The 22,208-nt window shown below is 39.2% G+C and overlaps 1 protein-coding gene across 1 annotated transcript; it reads right to left on the reverse strand.

Annotated features, from left to right (window-relative positions):
* Nucleotides 1–1,008: 1,008 nt before the first annotated feature.
* Nucleotides 1,009–7,735, reverse strand: IFNB1 (interferon beta 1). The gene has a single exon (XM_082470527.1). The coding sequence runs from the start codon at nucleotides 5,226–5,228 to the stop codon at nucleotides 4,668–4,670; it is 561 nt and encodes a 186-aa protein (XP_082326653.1). The 5' UTR covers nucleotides 5,229–7,735; the 3' UTR covers nucleotides 1,009–4,667.
* Between the last annotated feature and the right edge of the window lie 14,473 nt (nucleotides 7,736–22,208).

Here is a 22,208-nt window from a genome sequence, read left to right on the forward strand (position 1 = left end):
GTTAGGCAATAGTTACGTAATATTTATGTTAACCAAGATGTTCGCCAGGACCTTCAAACTGCTTAAGAGTAGATAAAACTGCTCGACCCCCTAATCCATGTCCTCTCCACGATTTCCTTGGGAGGTAGTTGGGTGGAGGTGGGAAGTGGCTCTGTTGTCATGGCTCTGCCTTCTGTCCCCACTGATGTGGTTCACGTATGGACATCTAGCCACTGTCTGCTTGTTTCCCCATATCATTTCAACCCTGGACACGCTATGATTTCTGCACACATGGGGACTTTGTGTGGGTAGCCACCTCTGCTGAAGGTTTGAAGAAGACAGAGGACAGGATTTCATCACATCAGTGCACATAATTTCAAGTTGCCTGTGAGACATCCTTGTTCTTAAAAGTCCTTTGTTTGCCCTCATCAGAAAATTTTCACTGCTGCCTTATTCCAGGGAGCATCAGAGCTCCAAGACCATTGGCTGTGTTTCTCTCTCTTTCCTCCTTAAAAACAGACACACAAAAACATGCTATTGATGTTGTGCTGTCTTTTGTGTTGCCATTCCCACAACCTCAAGATCTCACCTTGTATCTCAAGAGGCCCATTTGATATTTTTCTAAACAAGTGCTTTCCTAGGGAGGTATTCTGGTGCCAGCTCAAATAATCACTTCACTCCTCATATGTAGCTATCTATGAAGATATGCTGCCTTATATGTGGCATAGTTGTTTAACACATGCAAATACTCAAACATGCGGTTTTAGGTTAACCTCTGTCATTCTTATTAGAATTAATATTAATTGTCATTTATCCTACACCATGATGAACATACTTTTGATATTCTGGATGGACCAGAATGCTCAGCAGTGGCACAGTTATTCACAATTCTGCAGAAGAAGCCTCTCCTCTGTCCTCTGGTCCCCCGGACACACACAGAGGAGGCCTTTCCAGGGCTGCCCCAGCCTCTCGCTTTCTCGGCCAGTTTAGCTGTTCGGCCCGGGTGAACTTCTTTTTTAATTTTTAAATTTTTTTACTTTTTATTTTTTTTAACATCTTTATTGGAGTATAATTGCTTCACAATGGTGTGTTAGTTTCTGCTGTATAACAAAGTGAATCAGCTGTATGCATACGTATATCCCCATATCTCCTCCCTCTTGCATCTAACTCCCACCCTCCCTCTCCCACCCCTCTAGGTGGTCACAAAGCACCGAGCTGATCTCCCTGTGCTATGCAGCTGCTTCCCACTAGCTATCTATTTTACATTTGGTAGTATATATATGTCAATGCTACTCTCTCACTTCGTCCCAGCTTACCCTTCCCCCTCCCAGTGTCCTCAAGTCCATTCTCTACATCTGCGTGTTTATTCCTGTCCTGCCCCTAGGTTCATTAGAACAATTTTTTTTTTTTAGATTCCATATATACGTGTTAGGGTACGGTATTTGTTTGTCTCCTTCTGACTTACTTCACTCTGTATGACAGACTCTAGGTCCATTCACCTCACTACAAATAACTCAATTTCGTTTCTTTTTATGGCTGAGTAATATTCCATTGTATATATGTGCCACATCTTCTTTATCCATTCATCTGTCGATGGACACTTAGGTGGCTTCCATGTCCTGGCTATTGTAAATAGAGCTGCCATGAACATTGTGGTACATGACTCTTTGAATTATGGTTTTCTCAGGGTATATGCCCAGAAGTGGGATTGCTGGGATGTATGGTAGTTCTATTTTTAGTTTTTTAAGGAACCTCCATACTGTTCTCCATAGTGGCTGTATCAGTTTACATTCCCACCAACAGTGCAAGAGGGTTCCCTTTTCTCCACACCCTCTCCAGCATTTATTGTGTGTAGATTTTTTGATGATGGCCATTCTGACTGGTGTGAGGTGATACCTCATTGTGGTTTTGATTTGCATTTCTCTAATGATTAGTGATGTTGAGCATCCTTTCATGTGTTTGTTGGCCATCTGTATATCTTTGGAGAAATGTCTATTTAGGTCTTCTGCCCAGTTTTGGATTGGGTTGTTTGTTCTTTTGATATGGAGCTGCATGAGCTGCTTGTATATTTTGGAGATTAATCCTTTGTCAATTGCTTCATTTGCAAATATTTTCTCCCATTCTGAGGGTTGTCTTTTCGTCTTGTTTATGGTTTCCTTTGCTGTGCAAAAGCTTTTAAGTTTCATTAGGTCCCATTTGTTTATTTTTGTTTTTATTTCCCTTTCTCTAGGAGGTGGGTCAAAAAGGATCTTGCTGTGATTTATGTCATAGAGTGTTCTGCCTATGTTTTCCTCTAAGAGTTTTATAGTGTCTGGCCTTACATTTAGGTCTCTGATCCATCTTGAGTTTATTTTTGTGTAAGGTGTTAGGAAGTGTTCTAACTTCATTCTTTTACATGTAGCTGTCCAGTTTTCCCAGCACCACTTATTGAAGAGGGTATCTTTTCTCCATTGTATATTCTTGCCTCCTTTATCAAAGATAAGGTGACCATATGTGCATGGGTTTATCTCTGGGTTTTCTATCCTGTTGATAGGATAGAAAACCCAAATATATCCATTGATCTATATTTCTGTTTTTGTGTCAGTACCACACTGTCTTGATTACTGTACCTTTGTAGTATAGTCTGAAGTCAGGGAGCCTAATTCCTCCAGCCCCATTTTTCTTTCTCAAGATTGCTTTGGCTATTTGGGGTCTTTTGTGTTTCCATACAAATTGTGAAATTTTTTGTTCTAGTTCTGTGAAAAATGCCATTGGTAGTTTGATAGGGATTGCACTGAATCTGTAAATTGCTTTGTGTAGTATAGTCATTTTCACAATGGAGACCGGGCAAACTTCTTTAGCATCCTCTTGGCTGCTCTAGGCATGCCTTTCACTCTGCATTTTGATGTACTGATCTTGTTTTTGACTCCTAGGCAAAAGGAAGCACGGCTGTGGAAGGGCTTTTGGCAGAACTGGGGTGTGGAGTCTCAGACTGTGGGGAGTTGGGGAGAGAGGGAAAGTTATCATTTTACAGGACCTTGCCTGGCTTGGGAGGACAACAACAGCAGCAGACCCACCAGCATGGCACTTCTCTGTCCCACAGCTGGTGTTTTACCCAACTTGAGTCAGAAGGGGGAGCCCCGAGTTCATTGTCTGCACGATAGTGTCTGCTCTGAAACTTTTGACTAACATTTCTTCTCAAAGCTGAATCCCTTAAAGGGAACACAGACTTCTGTGCTGCTCTAGGAGAAAACTCTTAGATACAAATAATGTTGTATGTGATTCTTCCCTTTGTAATTCTTTTTTAACCTCCACTCACTAGCTATATGAGTGGGGGCAGTTACTAAACCCCTTGGAGACTTAGTTTTCTGTAAAAAGCAATAATGGAATTGTGCCTACCTGAGGGGTGCTTGTGAAGAGGACTAAATCCAGTTACATAGGTAGGAGCTCAGCTCAGTGCCTGGATGGTAGCTGCTAATGACAGGAACAATCAAAAATTCAGATTCCCAAAGGGTTCACTACAAAGACAGAAACCCAGCCACACTGGACAGGTTCCAAAGAGCTCCTAGGGAAAATTTATTTTCTCAGGGTAAGCCCTGGAGTAAGTGAGTGCCCCCTCTCTCCCACCTGAATTTCCCTTTCTCCCATGTTTCCTGGTTTTTCACTTGGCCTAAAACAACTTAATCTGCTGCACCTGTCTTGGATTTGACTTTAGAGAGTATGTAGCTTCAGAGATGCAGAGCGGCGGAAAAAACAGATAGGATAGTCCTGGAATTCTGTATGAACAGGGAAGGGGGAACCAGGAGCAGACTTGCTTTTCTGAAAAAAAAATGGGGAGAAAACCTAGCCAGACAGCAGGGGTACCAGGCAGAGTTCTTTCTCCCTCTGGTGTCTGTACCCTGGAAGCCGACAGAGACCCCAGCTCTCCTAAGACACCCATACATCTTGGCTGTACCATGAAGAGTAAAATAAAGGGACTGCTACTTAACAGTGTCACAGAAGTGCCTGGGACTTCTCACTCTTAGGCTTGGCCAGAGGAGGGGGATGGGCACGTAAATATTTTAAAATCCTGTGGGGCATGGGGAGGGAAGCAGAGCATCCCACAGATAATAGGGATGAGTTTAGGACAAACACAAGAGCCAAAATATTCCCCTGGTTACCGTGACAGCCAGTCAAATTCTAACTTTAGGGCCAAAGAGCCTGGGGTACTGTGTAGAAGCAGTAGGCACCCCTGCTTCTAGTTCCACAGTCACTTACTTGGCTCTCCCATTTTAATTCTGTAGAGGCTCAGGCCACATTTCTTCTCCTAAAATCCCATCTCCTTATCATCTTTTACCTTGTATATTCCACGTGGCTTCCTTGTATTTCAAATTCCTTAAAGGCAGGGCTCAGAAATTCTACTATTCTGCAGGCTCATTTTACAAAGAACATCTCCTAGGTGCTCTGCAATTTTTAATATGATGGTTACATAAATCAAATTGAAATGAAAGCTGCCATGTTGACTTTTGTTTCATAAAAAGTTTATTTCCCATGGTAAAAGTTTAAATAAATAAATAATGTATAAATTAATTTTAAAAAAGCTTAAAGTCTTTAACTGTCCTTTCAAATCCAGTGCATTGCCTGTCAGTTACTTAAAGAACCTCCGCTGGTTGAAGAGCCTGACATCATTGGAAGCATTGTCCGTTCCCAGAGCCACAGGGGGGAGATCTTCAATTGTGGAGGTAATCTGTAAGGCGGTTAAGGAAGGAAAAGTTCCTGAGGATTTCCACTCGCACTACTGTCCAGGCACAGTTGCTGTACTCCTTGGACTTCAGGTACTGCACGATCTGCAAGTAATATTTCTTCAGGTGAAGAATGGTCATGTATACCCCGGTGAAGTTTTCCTTCTCCATTATTTCCTCCAGGATTGTCTCCAGACGATCCATCTGCCCATAGACTTCCACAAGGAGCTTCTCAGTGATGGTCTCAGTCCAGCCGGTGCTAGAGAAATTTCTTCTGAGAATACCAAAGATCTGCTGGAGCATCTCATAGATGACCAATACAGCGTCTTCCTTCTGGAACTGCTGTGGTTGCTTAATCTCCTCAGGGACCTCGAAGTCCATCCTGTCCTCGAGGCAATGTTGAGGCGTTCCAGGTAACTGCCGCAGGAGTTTCTGGCATGCCAAATTGCTGCTCCTTTGTTGGAATCGAAGCAATCTGTAGCTCATGGAAAGAGCTGTGGTGGAGAAACACAACAGGAGAGCAATTTGGAGGATGCACCTGTGGGTCATGATGAAAACAGGAACAGCGTTACCTGGTCTACTACTAGATGCTGAAGCCAAGTCTTCAAGAGTTTGCAGTGTGAATGTCCTTTCTCCATGAGTGTGGACTACTTATACAGGACGGCCCTTCACTCTTTCTGTTGGAGAGGAATTTCCCACTTTCAGTTCTCCCTTTCAGTTTTCCTATGTCACTTAACTTATTAGTTGTCTCTAAAATTCTTTTTATTTAAGCTCCTTGTTATTTTCTTTTATATTTATTAGGGGGGAAAATATATACAAACAGTGAGGATTTCTAATGTTTTGTAAAGTTTCAGTGAATTGCTAAATGCTAAAGAAAAAAATAAGCCAAATCATTTTGAACTTGACTATTACAGGGTTCTTTCATTTGGAAAGGATTTTCTTTTTCTTTTTGCATATTTTGAGATTTGGGAGGCGGTCTTTGTAAGAGAGTTTTCTTTTTCCTAAGAATTAGGTTTAATTCCCAATACACTATTACAAATCAATAAATACATGCAGTTTACTATTTTTAAAAAGACACCTATTTTTCTTCTATCTAAAATAGAATGATGTCAGACTAAGTTGATCTGAATTTTATTTGTAGGGCCTTAACCATAAGCAGCGAGACATCACATAACTTTTTCAGCCTTAATTTATTGCTTTATCTGGCAATCTCAGCTATCCAGAATATAACTGAAAACTAGAAATTAAGTAATATCTCTAAGCAGGCAAAATGAATGTTACATGGGCCATGCATAAAAGTCCATGGTTCCTCTTTAGGGAGCCTTTGTGACCATTATTGAGGGCCAATGTATTTTTTGTACATACTTCTAACAATCTAAATGTCTGATTTTCTATTTGCATGCAAATATATACCTCATATTAAAAGGAGGTCCAGAAGGAAAATAGAGGAAAACAATCAAGTAATCAGGGGATTTTACTATTGAGACAAGTTGTTCTAGCTCAATATTTCTGAGACCATTTTTGAATTCGAGTTTAGTAACTGATTTTGATAAGAGAGGACTCAGTAAAAAGAATCAAATTATGATTTTTTTGTCCTGCTTATATAGACAGGGAGATGTAGAGTACATTTTTAAAGATTTCAAGACAAAAATAAGTTATAATAATTATGATATTTAAAGTAATAACTTCCAGTTTTCAGGAAACCTTGCATTATCTTTCAGCCTGAATTTACTAAATCCACACTGTGGGCAACTGTAGCATGAGCTGCTGCAGATTGTAATCCTCACTCTCATGGATCATACAGTTAAGCAGCGGACAAGAACATTTATCAAAGAAATACACAAAACTAAAAATGCAATGGTAACAAGTGTTACAGAGGAGGGGTAAGTGATATTGTGGGTACCTATGATATAAGGGGACCTATGATATAAGGACATAATGTAGTAGAAGAAATCAGAGAAGACTGCCCTGAGGTAATGACACTGGAGCTAAAATCAGAAGGAAGGTCAGATGGGACTGCATGTGCAAAGGCCCTGTGGTGGGAGGATGAATGGTAAGGTAAAGGACTAGACTGAAGACCACTGTGATTTTCAAGTCAGAGAGTGGTCAGAGAATGTTTGTACCTGGATTTTTCCCCATGATAAGAAGATAGCTGGGAGAACAAAAAAATAAACTCAAAATGGATTAAAGACCTAAATGTAAGGCCAGACACTATAAAACTCTTAGAGGAAAACATAGGCAGAACACTCTATGACATAAATCACAGCAAGATCCTTTTTGACGCACCTCCTAGAGAAAGGGAAATAAAAACAAAAATAAACAAATGGGACCTAATGAAACTTAAAAGCTTTTGCACAGCAAAGGAAACCATAAACAAGACAAAAAGACAACCCTCAGAATGGGAGAAAATATTTGCAAATGAAGCAATTGACAAAGGATTAATCTCCAAAATATACAAGCAGCTCATGCAGCTCCATATCAAAAGAACAAACAACCCAATCCAAAACTGGGCAGAAGACCTAAATAGACATTTCTCCAAAGATATACAGATGGCCAACAAACACATGAAAGGATGCTCAACATCACTAATCATTAGAGAAATGCAAATCAAAACCACAATGAGGTATCACCGCACACCAGTCAGAATGGCCATCATCAAAAAATCTACACACAATAAATGCTGGAGAGGGTGTGGAGAAAAGGGAACCCTCTTGCACTGTTGGTGGGAATGTAAATTGATACAGCCACTATGGAGAAGAGTATGGAGGTTCCTTAAAAAACTAAAAATAGAACTACCATACATCCCAGCAATCCCACTTCTGGGCATATACCCTGAGAAAACCATAACTCAAAGAGCCATGTACCACAATGTTCATGGCAGCTCTATTTACAATAGCCAGGACATGGAAGCCACCTAAGTGTCCATCAACAGATGAATGGATAAAGAAGATGTGGCACATATATACAATGGAATATTACTCAGCCATAAAAAGAAACGAAATTGAGTTATTTGTAGTGAGGTGAATGGACCTAGAGTCTGTCATACAGAGTGAAGTAAGTCAGAAGGAGACAAATACCGTACGCTAACACATATATATGGAATCTAAAAAAACAATTGTTCTAATGAACCTAGGGGCAGGACAGGAATAAAGACGCAGATGTAGAGAATGGACTTGAGGACACTGGGAGGGGGAAGGGTAAGCTGGGACGAAGTGAGAGAGTGGCACGGACTTATATATACTACCAAATGTTAAATAGCTAGCTAGTGGGAAGCAGCCACATAGCACAGGGAGATCAGCTTGGTGCTTTGTGACCACCTAGAGGGGTGGGAGTTAGATGCAAGAGGGAGGAGATATGGGGATATATGTGTATGTAGAGCTGATTCACTTTGTAATAAAGCAGAAACTAACACACCATTGTAAAGCAATTATACTCCAATAAAGATGTTTAAAAAAAAAAGATAGCTGGGAGATAGGATTATTACACATTTTCAAAATTTAGTGCACTTTATTTGTTTGAAAGAATTTAATTAAGGTTACTAAATTTTTAGACTTTCTTTTGTTTTATTCACGTCTAAATTTTTTTCTATAATGGCCATATGTTACGTGTGCCATTAGAAGACAAAAAGCACCTAGTTATATTCAAAAGCAGGACACAAAATTATACATACTATGCAACTATGTAGAAGTATGTAGAGAAAAAAATTAATAAAAGGAAATATACCAATATTTTAATAGTGATTATGTTTGATTTGTGAAACTAAAGGGTGATTTTTTTTTTTTGCGTGGTTTTTCAATTTTCCACAGTGAATGTATTCTTTCATTATTGATTAATCTACAGTAAAGAAACAATAAACCCAGCATTTCTGGTTACTCTGCGTCTCATGTGGGTTTCATTCTCTCTGGCCTTTTGATCTTTGCATGCCAGCTCTGAACAGAATGTCAGCCATCTCATGAGTTCTGCACAATGGATTTTGGAAAAAGCAACATCATCTCTCAGCTGTTCCACTTTTTTTTTTTTTTAATTTATTTATTTTTGGCTGTGTTGGGTCTTCGTTGCTGTGAGCAGGCTTTCTCTAGTTGCAGTGAGCGGGGGCTACTCTTCATTGCGGTGTGCGGGCTTCTCATTGTCGTGGCTTCTCTTGTTGCGGAGCACGGGCTCTAGGCGTGCAGGCTTCAGTAGTTGTGGCACGTGGGCTCAGTAGTTGTGGCTTGCGGGCTCTAGAGCTCAGTCTCAGTAGTTGTGGCGCACGGGCTTAGTTGCTCCGTGGCATGTGGGATATTCCCGGGCCAGGGCTCGAACCCGTGTCCCCTGCATTGGCAGGCGGATTCTTAACCACTGTGCCACCAGGGAAGCCCCCATATATGCAATTAAAATTTTCTAGTAGCCACATCAAAAGAGTAAAAAGAAACAAGTGAAGTTAATTTTAACTGTATATTTTATTTATCACCATATATCCAAATATTTTCATTTCAACATGTACCAATATAAAATTATTAATGAGATAGTTACATTCTTCTTTTTCACACTGCCTTCAAAATACTTTTATAGTCATAGTACAGCTCAGTTGGGACTAGTCAAGTGCTCAGTTGGCCGCATGTGGTCGATGGCTACCATGGTGGACAGCACAGCTGAAGACAGAGGGAGCAGCACGAACAGAGCCAGGAGAATGGACGAGTTTGCAGGGAGCACATAGAAGGAGCTTCAAATCGTGGACAAGCTCTGTGCTAAGAGTCAAGGGGATTGAGGGTGGAAAAATCAGCTCGAGATGTATTGTGGAGGCTCTTGAATACCAGAGTGCGGCGTTTGTACTTAATTCAAGAGGTCTTCGGGCAGAGAGGGCACTATGTTTTGCTCTGGGCAGAAGAATAGGCAGAAATGTTGGAGGTGAACTGAAGCAGGGAGAAGTCCCACCCAGGGGATCTCATGGCTGTAGAGGCTGAAGATAAAGATGATAGCTAAGGAACTGGAAGAAGGGGGATGGATACAGAATTATAAAAAAAGAATTCTTTTTTCTGGTTTCTTCCCTTTGTCTTCTTTCCAATTGCTGCTGTTGTGTTCATGAGGTGCTTCCTAATACTTCTCTTCCAATTACCTTTTTGAAGTTTCTCCTGAGGATCGGGTGATACTCACTGCAGAAGTCCACTTATGAATGGGTTAAAATCTGTTCCTTTGGAAGACACCATCTTTCTGTTTGTGTGTTTGTTTCATTTCCCCTAATTTATTTGAGTTTTATCAAAATAACCAGGAAAATTCATATAGCCTTATCTCTGTCAGGGAGATCTATTTTTTTAGACTGGCCTAATATATACCTGCATTGCAAGAATGAATGCGCTGGCCCTTTTCTTTCATCTTGTCCTCTGTTGTTGGAAGCCATTTTTCACTTCCTCCCTCTGTGGAGACCTTTCTCTGTGCATTCTCTCCTACCAGCTTTCTGCGGTCCAGAGAACTACTTCCGGTCCCTGTATCAGTTTCTTCTGGTTAATGAGGTTTTTCAGAGAGGCAGAGTGACATTTAGAAAGTAAAACTTGAATGATGTTTCTAGCCATTTGACATCTTTTGAATTTGGAACTGCTTTGCTATAAACCTCAGAGACAGAAAGAGTTTCCTTCTCTTTTTTGATACAATTATCTATGGAGGAAAACTATGTCTCTAGAAATCAACATTACAGTTGTCTTCTCTCTTCCTCATCTCTTCAAGTACTTTTTCAACAAAAAAGGCCCTATAAAAAATGATAAATTAGACAAGATGAAGAGTTAGCGAGAAGTTCGTGAGCAGTGGCAAAACAGAAATCAAGGCAAAAAACAATCTTTCAAGGATATCTTGGAAGGGGCAACAACGTGTATATTACGAGAGTGTTTTGATACATAAGGGGAGAATTCCCCATTCCTCCTTCTGAAAAACAAAAAGGTTTACATAATATACATAGAAAGTCATGCACAAATGTCAAGTATACAATCAACAAATCATAAAATATAAACTTCTGCACACCTTTGAAACCACAAACTAAGTGAAGACATAAACACTACCAACAGACATAAACACTACCTGGCCCTTTTCCCCTCCCCCATCACATTGCGGTGCCCCTCTCTCCTCCCTCATCACTAAGCTCCTCCCCCAGCATCACTACTGCCTTTTAACAGCCTAGATTCTGCCTGTTTTTGAACTTTGTATGAACGACTTCTTTCACTCAGTAGTATGTCTGTGAGATTCATCTATGTTTTTGTGTGCAGTTATAGTTCATTAATTTGCAGGAATGTGTCATATCCATGTAGAAATGCCACAGTGTTTTATCTTTTCCACTACTGATAAACATCTGGAATTTTTTCCTCCTGATTTTGTCATTATAATTAATTTTGCTATGAAAAACCTTGTTTGTATCTTTCGGTGCACATTTGTACAGCCTTCTGTTGGCTATATGCCTAAGATGAAGTAAACGGGTCATAGAATATGCATATGTTCAGATTTAGCAGTTAATAACAAACATATTTTCCAAATGTTTGTACCAATATATATTCTCACTATCAATGTATGGGATGTCAGTTGCATTACACTCTTGCCAACACTTGGTATTGCCAGTCTGCTTAATTTTAGCCATTCTAGTTATGCATAGTGATATCGCATTACAGTTTTAATTCGTATTCCCTGATTATTAACAAGGTTCAGCACATTTTCATATGCTTATTGATCATTTGGCTATTTTCTTCCTTAAGGGCCTATTCAAATCTCTTGCTGACTGTCTCAGATATTTTTTTCATTATCTACAGATGATGTAATTGTGTACATACAAACTACAAAAGAATACATAAACTATTAGAATTTTAAAATGAATTAAGCAATGTCATTGAAAATAAGATCAATATTAAAAATCAATCACCTCTTTTTATACTAGCAATAAAAAATTGGAAAATGACATTTAAAAATGATACCATTGATGGGACTTTACTGGTGGCACAGTGGTTAAGAATCCGCCTGGCAATGCAGGGGACACGAGTTCGAGCCCTGGTCCGGGAAGATCCCACATGCCGTGGAGCAACTAAGCCTGTGCACCACAACTACTGAGATTTTGTTCTAGAGCCCGCGAGCCACGACTTCTGAGCCCACCTGCCACAACTACTGAAGCCCGTGCACCTAGAGCCCATGCTCCGCAACAATAGAAGCCACCGCAATGAGAAGCCCATGAACTGCAACGAAGAGTAGCCCTGCTCGCCACAACTAGAGAAAGCCCGCATGCAGCAACGAAGACCCAACACAGCCATAAATAAATAAATAAATATTTAAAAATAAAATAAAAATAATACCATTGACAATAACATAAAACGTCTACTACTGAGAAACTGTCATAGCCAGGAGGAGCCTAAGGAGACATAGTAATTGAAGGTAATGTGGCACATTCTAAATGACATCCCAGAACAGAAAAAGAACATTAGGTAAAAACTAAGGAGATCTGAATAAAGTGCGGACTTTAATTTTTTAAAAAACTAGCATTGACAGGGCAAGTTATCTTCACCTTGGGCCTCTAAGTACAAGTCTATAGTTGAATTTTTGATTCAAATAAGATGGCCAGAAACCAGTGAAAAATATAACATTTTTTTTCTCTTACACTGAGGTTGTGTTTTTTTTTTCACCTTGACCATCAATGAGGATTAAGCAACTTCTCCAACTTATTCTTTTTGTAAGTGAGCAACGGACATGTAAGCCCGTGATGAGGCGGTGAGCATCAGTGAGAAGGGAAATCAGAGTCTGCAATAGGAGACTGCTAAGGCCAGCCTCCTCCTGAAAGACACACATTCATTTAGTGAACAAATATTTATTTAGCAAACATTTCTTAACCACTTCATAAAGAAAAAAAGCAAATATTGCCATTTCATTGGACTATTTTAAAAATGTCTCTCAGTAAAGTTTTGCTGCTGGCTTGATTATGTATCTTGCACAGTCTTTCTGAGGTTTATTTCAACATATTTATGCTTTATTATTGTTGCAAGTATGAATGAAATGATTTTTTCATTACATTTTCTAATTTTTAATGGACTAATGTTTCGTTACATTTTCATACACACACACACACACACACACACACACACACACACGAAAATAACTAATTTTGGTTTTTTATCCAGCCAACTTTGCAAACACTATGTCTAAATGTTTTTGGTTGATTTTTCAAATTTTTAGATAAACAAATACATTGCCTGCAAGTAAAAAAATTAAAGGACTGAAAATCTCAAGTGTGATGACCATATGGAGCAACTGCTGTTTGGTGTGTAAATTTGTACAACTACTTAAAAAACATTATCTAACAAAGTTGAAAATATGCATGGCCTATGACCCAGTAAGTCGACTCTTAGCACTTACCCTGGAAAAAAATCATGTAAATATGCATCAGGATATAAGTAAAGAATATTCAGGGCTTCCCTGGTGGCGCAGTGGTTGAGAATCTGCCTGCCAATGCAGGGGACACGGGTTCGAGTCCTGGTCTGGGAAGATCCCACGTGCCGCGGAGCAACTAGGCCCGTGAGCCACAACTACTGAGCCTCTGCGTCTGGAGCCTGTGCTCCTCAACAAGAGAGGCCGCGATAGTGAGAGGCCCGCGCACCGCGATGAAGAGTGGCCCCCGCTTGCCACAGCTGGAGAAAGCCCTCTCACAGAAACGAAGACCCAACACAGCCAAAAATAAATAAATAAATAAATAAAATTAAAAAAAAAAAAAAAAAAAAAGAAAGAAAACACAGGGATAAATTTAAAAAAAAAAAAAAAAAAAAAAAAAAGAATATTCATAGCAACATTATTCATAATAGTCCCAAACTAGAAACAGCCCAAATATCCCTTAAAATTGTATGGATAAATATGTTGTTATCTGTGCTTATAAGAGGGTTGTTAATAACAATGAAAAGTAAGAACCACAACTGTATGGACAAATAGGGATAAATCTCACAAACACAGTGGTGAGTGAAAGAAACTCAACTCCAAAGCATACATATTCCATTTATATAAAATTTTAAAATAGGCAAAAGTAGACTGTATTTTAGGGTAAAATTATAAAGAAAAGTGAGGAAGTGATTACCATAAAATTCAGGATAGTGGTCACCTTTAATGAGGAGGGTAGGAGTTATGTTCACGAAGGGGTGCACAGGATTGTGATCGGTGGTGAGGCTTCCAGAATGTTGCAAAATCTGAGTGTTTTTATTGGTTGGTAGTTACATGAGTATTTGCTTTAATTATTCTAAAATTTGTGCTACTGTTCTGTGCACTTTTGTGTATGATTGTTATACTTAATAATAAAAGAGGTTAGTAAACAAGAATCAAAACTGTGCACGTATACTTACTCTTATCTAAATCATTTAGCTGATAATCCTGAACAATAGCAACCACAAGAGTATAATGTTTTCCCATACTTCTTACTTGTCTAAGTTATAATGAAAATAAGCAGAATTGGACAATAGGAAGAAGACAAACAGAAATTCAAACTCACTCTGAGCAGTAAGTATCCTTTCAATCTGGTATGATAAATGTATATGAGTGGCTCTCAAAGTGTGGTCTGAGGACCCCAGGGGTTCCCAGATACTCTTTCTGGGGTCTTCAAGATCATCCATTTCCCAACTGCATGTCTGTGTGAGACTGGATTTCCTTCAAAGACTTGAATCAGAGCGATGCATCACAACAGATTGAATGCAGTGCAGATATGAGAACCCAGCTGTCTTCTATTAAGCCAGGCATTAAAGAGATTTGCAAAACTTTAAGACTTTTTTGTTAATTTTTTTTTATTTTGGAAACTGTAGTTATTTTTCATAAAAGTGTGTTTTTATGTTAAGATATAATGGGGTTTTGTTATTTTTAAAAGAATAAATATTTAAAACATTCTCAGTTTTAATTTCTAACATGGTAAATACCAATGAATATAACCTGTATAAATACAATCTCTTTGAGGTCTCAATAATTTTCAGAGTATCAGTGGGTCTTGAGACCAAAACATTTGCAAACTGCTGATGTTGATAATATTTACAAGTACCTATTTGGGTGGTTAACTAAAGATGAGTATTATGGGTTTACAATAACATTCGTCTTTTTCTTTATTGGTTGCTGTATTCAAATCGCAGGATAACAAATGTGACACTTTTTCCTGACCTTGCGTAGCAACTGTGGTGTGAAATTACATTTGGAGTAAAGTCCATTGAAAAAGGCTGAGGCTGGGAGGTAATGAGGACACAGAAGAGGAGGAAGAGCTTGGTTCCAAAACAATACTCTCCACACTCATCAGCGGTAATCTCACCAAGTCCTAATTTCACTGGAGAAATATTGCTCAGCGGCCTAGAGAGTTCCTGTGAAACTTAGGGACCACGATGGAGAAGTCCGTATCCAGCCTGAGGGAAGAGTCTGTCTTCCCAGTCTTCCACCTGCGGCCTCGCTCTCACCCTCACGCAGCACCCGAGGCTGATTCTGCCCAGGCTGGGGCTTCCCTGTACCCACAGCCAACAGCTGGCGAGGCACAGACCTCTACCTTCAGGCCTCCGACCTGGTGTGAAGAGGTTGAATATGCAGATAAGATCTAAGTGCCGCTGGTTTCAGCCTCTTCTCTCTTCCCCTTTCTCACACCCTGGATGTCTTGTCACAGGCCTTTGACTAGACTCATTCCACAGTTTTTGTCCTGCTCACTTCAGCATGCAGCTGGGACTAGGCCACTTGGCTCAGGGCCCTGCCTAGTTCTAGCGAACTCCCCCAGCACATGCACAACCAGAGGATCTTACACTCTGCACCCCCCGTCACACTCAGAATGCTCCCATCAAAAGGTTGATGGCCCAGGGACATGTGGGAGCTGCCCATCCCGTGTCTCTCACTGTTTGCTGCCAGGACCCCGCTGCTGCTGGACACTCCAGATTGGCCCTCTCTGAACATGCCCCCATCTGCATCAAGCCTGGGTTTACTTTTCCCTTCAAATACCAGGCCATTCTCTGAGCTGGACTTACTTAATTCTTACAGTCACTCTCAGGGGTGGATTGAGCCAGGCCAGCCTAAGGTTGAGAAGAGAATAAAATGGGCAACACATTTCCAGCAGCTGCTGAACAAGCATCAGCTGCCTTCCCTCTGCTAACACGTGGGCACGTCTTACTGTATGTGTTCTGTGTGAGTTTCCTGTCTCTGAAGCAGTTTCTGAATCTTCTTTAAAGTGAAACAGCGGAAAGCAAAACCCTCTACGTAGTTCAAACTTACAAGTAACTTTAGCTTTCTTTCATCATCAGGGATTGTGTAATGAACCGGGGAAAGCAAAAATAGCAACGAACTTGAGGCAACAAGGAAACTAAATGCAAGTTGCCAAATTGGATTTGGAGATTGAGGCTGGGATTCCCCTCTGGCCTGGCGTCTTGGCTGAGTTGATTGCACAGAGCAGAGGATTCCTCTGACTGCCTGCAAGATGCCTGTGTCATTCTGGTGGAAACTTTTAGCTCCTAAACTCAAGGGATAAGCAAGAAACCAGTGGGGGAAGGGGTGTCCTTGTAGACAGCTGGCGTGTGAGCCAAGTATGTATGCTTCTGTCTGGAACTCTGGGATGTTTGTTGCAACACGCTTGGCCCAGTCATCCCAGTGAATGGCTATTTCTCCTCTCCCTTGTGCAGTGGTTGAGCTGGCACTAAAATGCCTCCCGGACAGCTCTCTTGGAACTGCCTCATCTTCCTGACCACAGACCCAGAACATCAGGAACTAATCTTCTAACCAGATTCCATTAGAAGAGCTAATAAGTAAGGACCACTTAGTAACTGCCTGGTACCATTCTGAGCACCTTACATAAATTAAAGCAATTAATCCTCACCACAGTTTTATGAAGTGGTTTTATGATGATCTCAGTTTAACAGCTAAGGAAACTGGGCCCAGTTCTCCCTCCCTCTGGTACGAAATTTAACAATAGCATCCTGGTCTCCAAGTTTCAGCAGGAACATTCAAGGCCTGGTGTAACTTTCCCATCTCTCATTTCAAGATCCCTGGTAGGGAGGAAAACTTGGTCTTGTTCCTAGCCCTTATTTCTTTTTTATTTCTTATTTTTTAAAGATGTCCAATTTTGTCAACCCTTTGATTTAGCTCTTGCTTCCAAATGGCCTGCACAGTGTCTCTGGCCCTTTTCTCATTGTCCAGTTCTTTAAGTGTCTTTCTATATCCGTCTATCAGTCCTAAAGTACCCATTCTTTGATAATGTCTCTCCATTTTACAACGCGGCTCCAGGCCTATGCGTTTGCCCTGCAAATACGGTGCTTCCATTAGAACACTTATCATTCTGTTGTGTAACTGATAGCTAATTTTTGTCTCCTCCAGCAGATTAGACTTTTAAGTCTGAATTTCGTATGCCCAGTCATTAGCACAGCGCCCAGCCCATGGTAGGAACTTAAGTATTGTTGATTGAATAAATGCCATGCTAGGAATATGTGCTTTGATGAGCTTCTGACTATCAAATTGCAAAGGGTTGTCTCAGCACTGTTTGCTGAGGGTCCATTTCATAAGTTCTCCTGACAAGAATTCAAGCACCTGATATATTCCTGAGCACATTGCTAGGCAATGTAAACAAAGGGAGAAAAATAAAAATCAAAATAGAATACAGATTGGGATTGACATATATACCCTAATATGTATAAAATAGATAACTAATAAGAACCTGCTGTATAAAAAATAAATAAAATAAAATTCAAGAAAGAAATAGAATACAATTTGTTTTGATAAAACTTAGATACTGTTTTAGACAAGTTTAGCTCCAATGCATGAGGATCTTCTTAGACTCTTTTCAGCATGGTGTGCCGTCCAAAAGAAATAGAAATTCATTATCAAAAGTCTTGAAAGAGCAATATAGGTTCTCACTGAAGTGTCTTGAAGAGAGAGCAAAGTGGGAAATTATGTCATAAAACTATTCAGTAAAACATGTTTAGTTCCTATTTTAATAGGACATGGAAAAGATGGAAAGTTAATCAATTCACTTTACAAGGCTATTATAACCTGGTTAACAAAATCAGAGGAGAAAATCATAGGACATAGTTACTTATAAACAAGAAGATAAAAATACCATGTTAAATACTAGCAAATCAAACCCAAATGTATGTTATAAGCAAACAACTGGAATTTATCCAGGACATTAATGATAAATTCGAGACAAGAAAATCTGTTCACATAATTCACTACATTAGCATGTAACAAAGAGAAAAAAGCAAAACAAATCTCTATAGGTGCACCCAAACCCCTGCATTAATTAAAAAGCTATACCTTAGCCTACTGAGGCTTGAAGAAAGAGGTTAAATCTGATCAATGTTATTGTATCTATTAGAAAGGCTTTCTGTTGTAAGTAACAGGCAACTCAGATAATAGAGACTAAAATAATGAAGGCAGGTACTTATCTCAGTGTGGAAGTCTGTAGGGTAATGATTGCAGGGTTAGATCAGCAGATCAAAGATGTGAGGGTGCTGGACTTGCATCTCTGTGACTCTCTTGATCTTTTTGTGATCATGGTCACTGGATGGGTACAGTGGTCCCAAACATCAAACAAGATGTCATTACAAACAAGATGTCATTTACAAGAGCTTCCCTGGCAGAAAGAGAAGAATAAGAGTTGAAATCCTTTCTAGAAATCTCCAGCAGACTTCCCCCAAATCTCGTTATTTAGGCCTGTGTCACGTGACTATATCTAGCTTACATTTGTCTCTCCCTCTCCACTTTTGATTATAGACTGAGACCCAAAGCAGCAAGGAGAACCTGTAAGGTTGTGACAGAGAGATTATGCTATTTTTCAAATGGCTTAGCTAATTTCCCCAACACTCACTTATCCCACTGGTTTGAAATGCCACTTTTATTATGTGCAAAGTTTCACTCAGTTTAATCACCTTATCTTCAACATCTATTCTGTTTTCTTGATCAAAATGTCTATTCTTACAATACTACCACTGGTTTTGATTTCTATAGCCTTAGAGAATCATTTGATAGTTCATAAGGTTATCTGTATCTTTCTTCCTTTCTTAGATTTCCTTAGATTTTCCTGTAAATGATTTCTTCTTGATAAATTTTACAGTCAGCATGTCAAGTTCCATCTAAAAATCTTGCTGAGGGATGGGTTAGGAATGCATTGAATTTATACATTAATACCCAATGCAGCAACTTAAAACTTTGTGATCTATTTTTATGTACTAATAAAGAAAAATCTCTAAGATCTATTAGCAACTAAAAATAAATAAGTTAGATACTGATGTATATGAAATAATATTTATGTAATATACACTAAATATTTCTGTATGTACAGATTTACTAAATACATGGGGAAATGTCTAGGAGGATACACATTAAATTATTAACCATATGGGATTGGGGTGGATCCTCCAAGAGGTCAAGGGTAGGCTTTTATTTGTATGAATTGTTTGAAAATTTAACAATGACAATATACTCATGTGTATTTTGTAAATATAAATAAGCTTAAGAATTCCTCTTTAGTTCTTTAGAGTCACACAGCTACTTGTTCTCACATCTCTCTTAGCTGTCTCTCTGCAAACCCCAGCCTGCCTTGCTCTTCTTGCCTCCCTTTGAGCAGTTTATTAAGACTCTTTTCTCCTATGAGTAACTTCAGTTGTACCTCTTCATCCATAACCCCAGTGAACCCAACACTGACCGGTAAGGAATCCAAATAGGTCATCTCCTTTACAGGGACTAAAGAAGGAACCAAGAGTACTTATACTTGAATATTTTTCTTCCTGTTATATAGATTTTGAAAATGAAATATTCATTAACAGTAGAAGGCAATGCCTGATACATGTTTTATGAAAGAAGCTACAATAATTTAGGGCAAGGAGAGAATGATGACAGCTCATAATCTGAGAAGTTTCCGTGAGGCCCTTGGTTAGATATTCTTCCTGCATTTATCTGTGATGAAATAACTTCCTTAATACTGCCTTCATTTTTCTCACTACTGAATAGGGCTCAGTCTACCACTAACTCATCACTCACATTACCCTCTTCATGATCACCAAGGACCTGGTTGACAAGTTCAGTAGACTTTTCTCAATTTTAATAACAGCAATAAGAATGATCTGTTTTGGGGGCCAAGTATTGCTCCGTACTGCATGCATTATCTCATTTAATCAATTCAACAATTCTGCAAGGAAGGTATTATCATTCCCATTTTGTAGAGAATAAAACTGAGGCTGCTCCGAAAGGTTAAGTATATTTCCCAAAGTCACACAGTTAATCAGTGGGAAGCCAAAATTTAAACACTTGTTGAGACTCTGAACAAACCCCATACCCTTACCCACAATGATATAATTCTTGGGGTCTATTCAACACTTAAAAAAAATTTTTTTTAACTTAAATTGTGGTAAAATGCACAGGCATAAATTTACCATCTTAACCATTTTTAAGTGTATAGTTCAAAAAAATGTATTTACATTGTTGTACAACCAATACCCCAACTATTTTCATCTTGCAAAACGGAAACCCTATACCCATTAAATAACAACTCCCCATTGTCCCCTCCCCCAACCCATGCCAAGCACCATTCCACTTTCTGTATCTATGAATCTGGCTACTCTGGGTACCTAATACATTTTAAATTATACAGGATTTGTCTTTTTGTGACTGGCTTATTTTATTTAGCATAATGTCCTCAAGGTTCATCCATGTTGTAGCATGTATTAGATTTCCTTCCTTTTTAAGCTGAATAATATTCCATTTTTATGGATATATCACATTTTGTTTATCCATTCACCTATCAGTAGACACTTGGGTCCTACTTTTTGTCTATTTTGAGTAATGAGTGTACAAATGCACAAAATGAACATGAGTATACAAATATCTCCTCGAGACCCTGCTTTCACTTCTTTCGACTATATACCCAGAAGTGGAATTGTTGGATCATATGGTAATTCCATTAAATTTTTTGAGGAACTGCCATACCTTTTTCCACGACTGTTGCATTTTACATTCTCACCAATGGCACACAAGGGTTTCAATTTCTCCGCATCCCTGCCAACAGTTTTTTTTTACATAGTAACCATCCTAATGAGATACATCATAATATACCTCATTGTGGTTTTGTTTTACATTCCCCTAATGATTACTTTGGTTGAGTATCTTTTCATGTCCTTGTTGGCCATTTGTATATCTTCTTTGGAGGAATGCCTGTTCAAGTTTGTTGCCCATTTTTTTAAATTAGGTTGGATTATTTTGTTGTTGTTGTTATCTATGCAAGACTTTTAACACACTTTTATCCCCCCCAAAGTCTTGTCCTTTGACTTCTGAGGCACTGTAAGTTCCCAGTTAGCTTCTCTGTTTGACCAGTTCTTTCTCCCCAGCTCCTGAAATGTAGATGCATTAACCAAAGATCAAGAGGCATCTGAATTTTTTTCTATAATGACTGCAACAAACTCAGAGGTGAATAATTAACAACAGTAACAAATCTCTTACCTTTAGTGATTCCTACGTGCCAGGTATTTTGTACCCATTACTTATTTAATCTCATAAATCTCTGAGGTAGGTATTATTATTAACCCCATAATATAGCTGTGAAAATTGAGCCATAGAAAGTTCAGGCAACTTTCCCAAGGACCAGCTGTAAACAGTGGGAAAGGCTAAGAAGGGTTCCTGTTAGCAGGACACCTGTGTCCATAGAAGAAAAACTAGCATGCTAGAGAAAATCAGAAATAATGCAGTATTAATAAAAATGCTAATTGCTATATCAACACAACTACTATTTATATGGATTTACTTTTTCATTTTTATTAACAACCTTTAGGACCTCCCTGTACTGCCCTGCAAACAGGATAAGACATTATGAGAGGGGAAATCATGATCACTGCTCTAATAGATCAGTTACTCAGCATCATTAAAATATTCCTCTGCTCAAAGTTCTGGACTAGGTGATTTGGGTTAAAAGAATCTGGTATTTCCTTGCCCGTAAGGAACTTACCATCTTTTGGGAAGACATGAACATGGAAAATGATTAGAGTGATGAATGATCATCCAGATCAGCTAACCATTTTAGAATGTACAATTCAGTGGTATTTAGCACTTTCACGATGTTGTGCAACCATCACCACTATCTAGGACTTTTCATCACCCCAAACAGAAACTTCATACACACTGAGCAGTTGTCACTCCCCATTCCCCCCTCCCACTCAGCCCCTGGCAACCACAATCTGCTTTGTGCTTCTACGGATCTGCCTATTCTGGATATTTTTTATGAGTGGAATCAGATGATCAGTGATATTTTGTGCCTGGCTAACACTTTGCATAATGTTTTCAAGGTTCATTCCTATTGCATGTATCAGTACTTCCTTCCTCTTTATGGCTGAACAATATTCCACCATATGAATATAACACAATTTGTTGATCCATTCATCCATCAACAGGCATTAGGGTTGTTTCTACTTTTAGGTACTGTGAATAGTGTAGTTGAGAACTTTTGTGTACAAGTTTTTTTTTTGAATATGCGTTTTCAATTCTTCTGTGGTATATGTTTGGAAGTGAAATTGCTGGATCATATGGTAATTTTATGCTTAAATTTTTGAAGAACCA

Source organism: Balaenoptera physalus (genome assembly GCF_965194825.1).
Source record: "Balaenoptera physalus genome assembly, chromosome: 7".
NCBI classification, from domain to species: Eukaryota; Metazoa; Chordata; class Mammalia; order Artiodactyla; family Balaenopteridae; genus Balaenoptera; species Balaenoptera physalus.

Coding starts and splice junctions, on each gene's coding strand:
- IFNB1 (XM_082470527.1), bottom strand. CDS start 5,228: ATGACCCACAGGTGCATCCTCCAAATTGCTCTCCTGTTGTGTTTCTCC.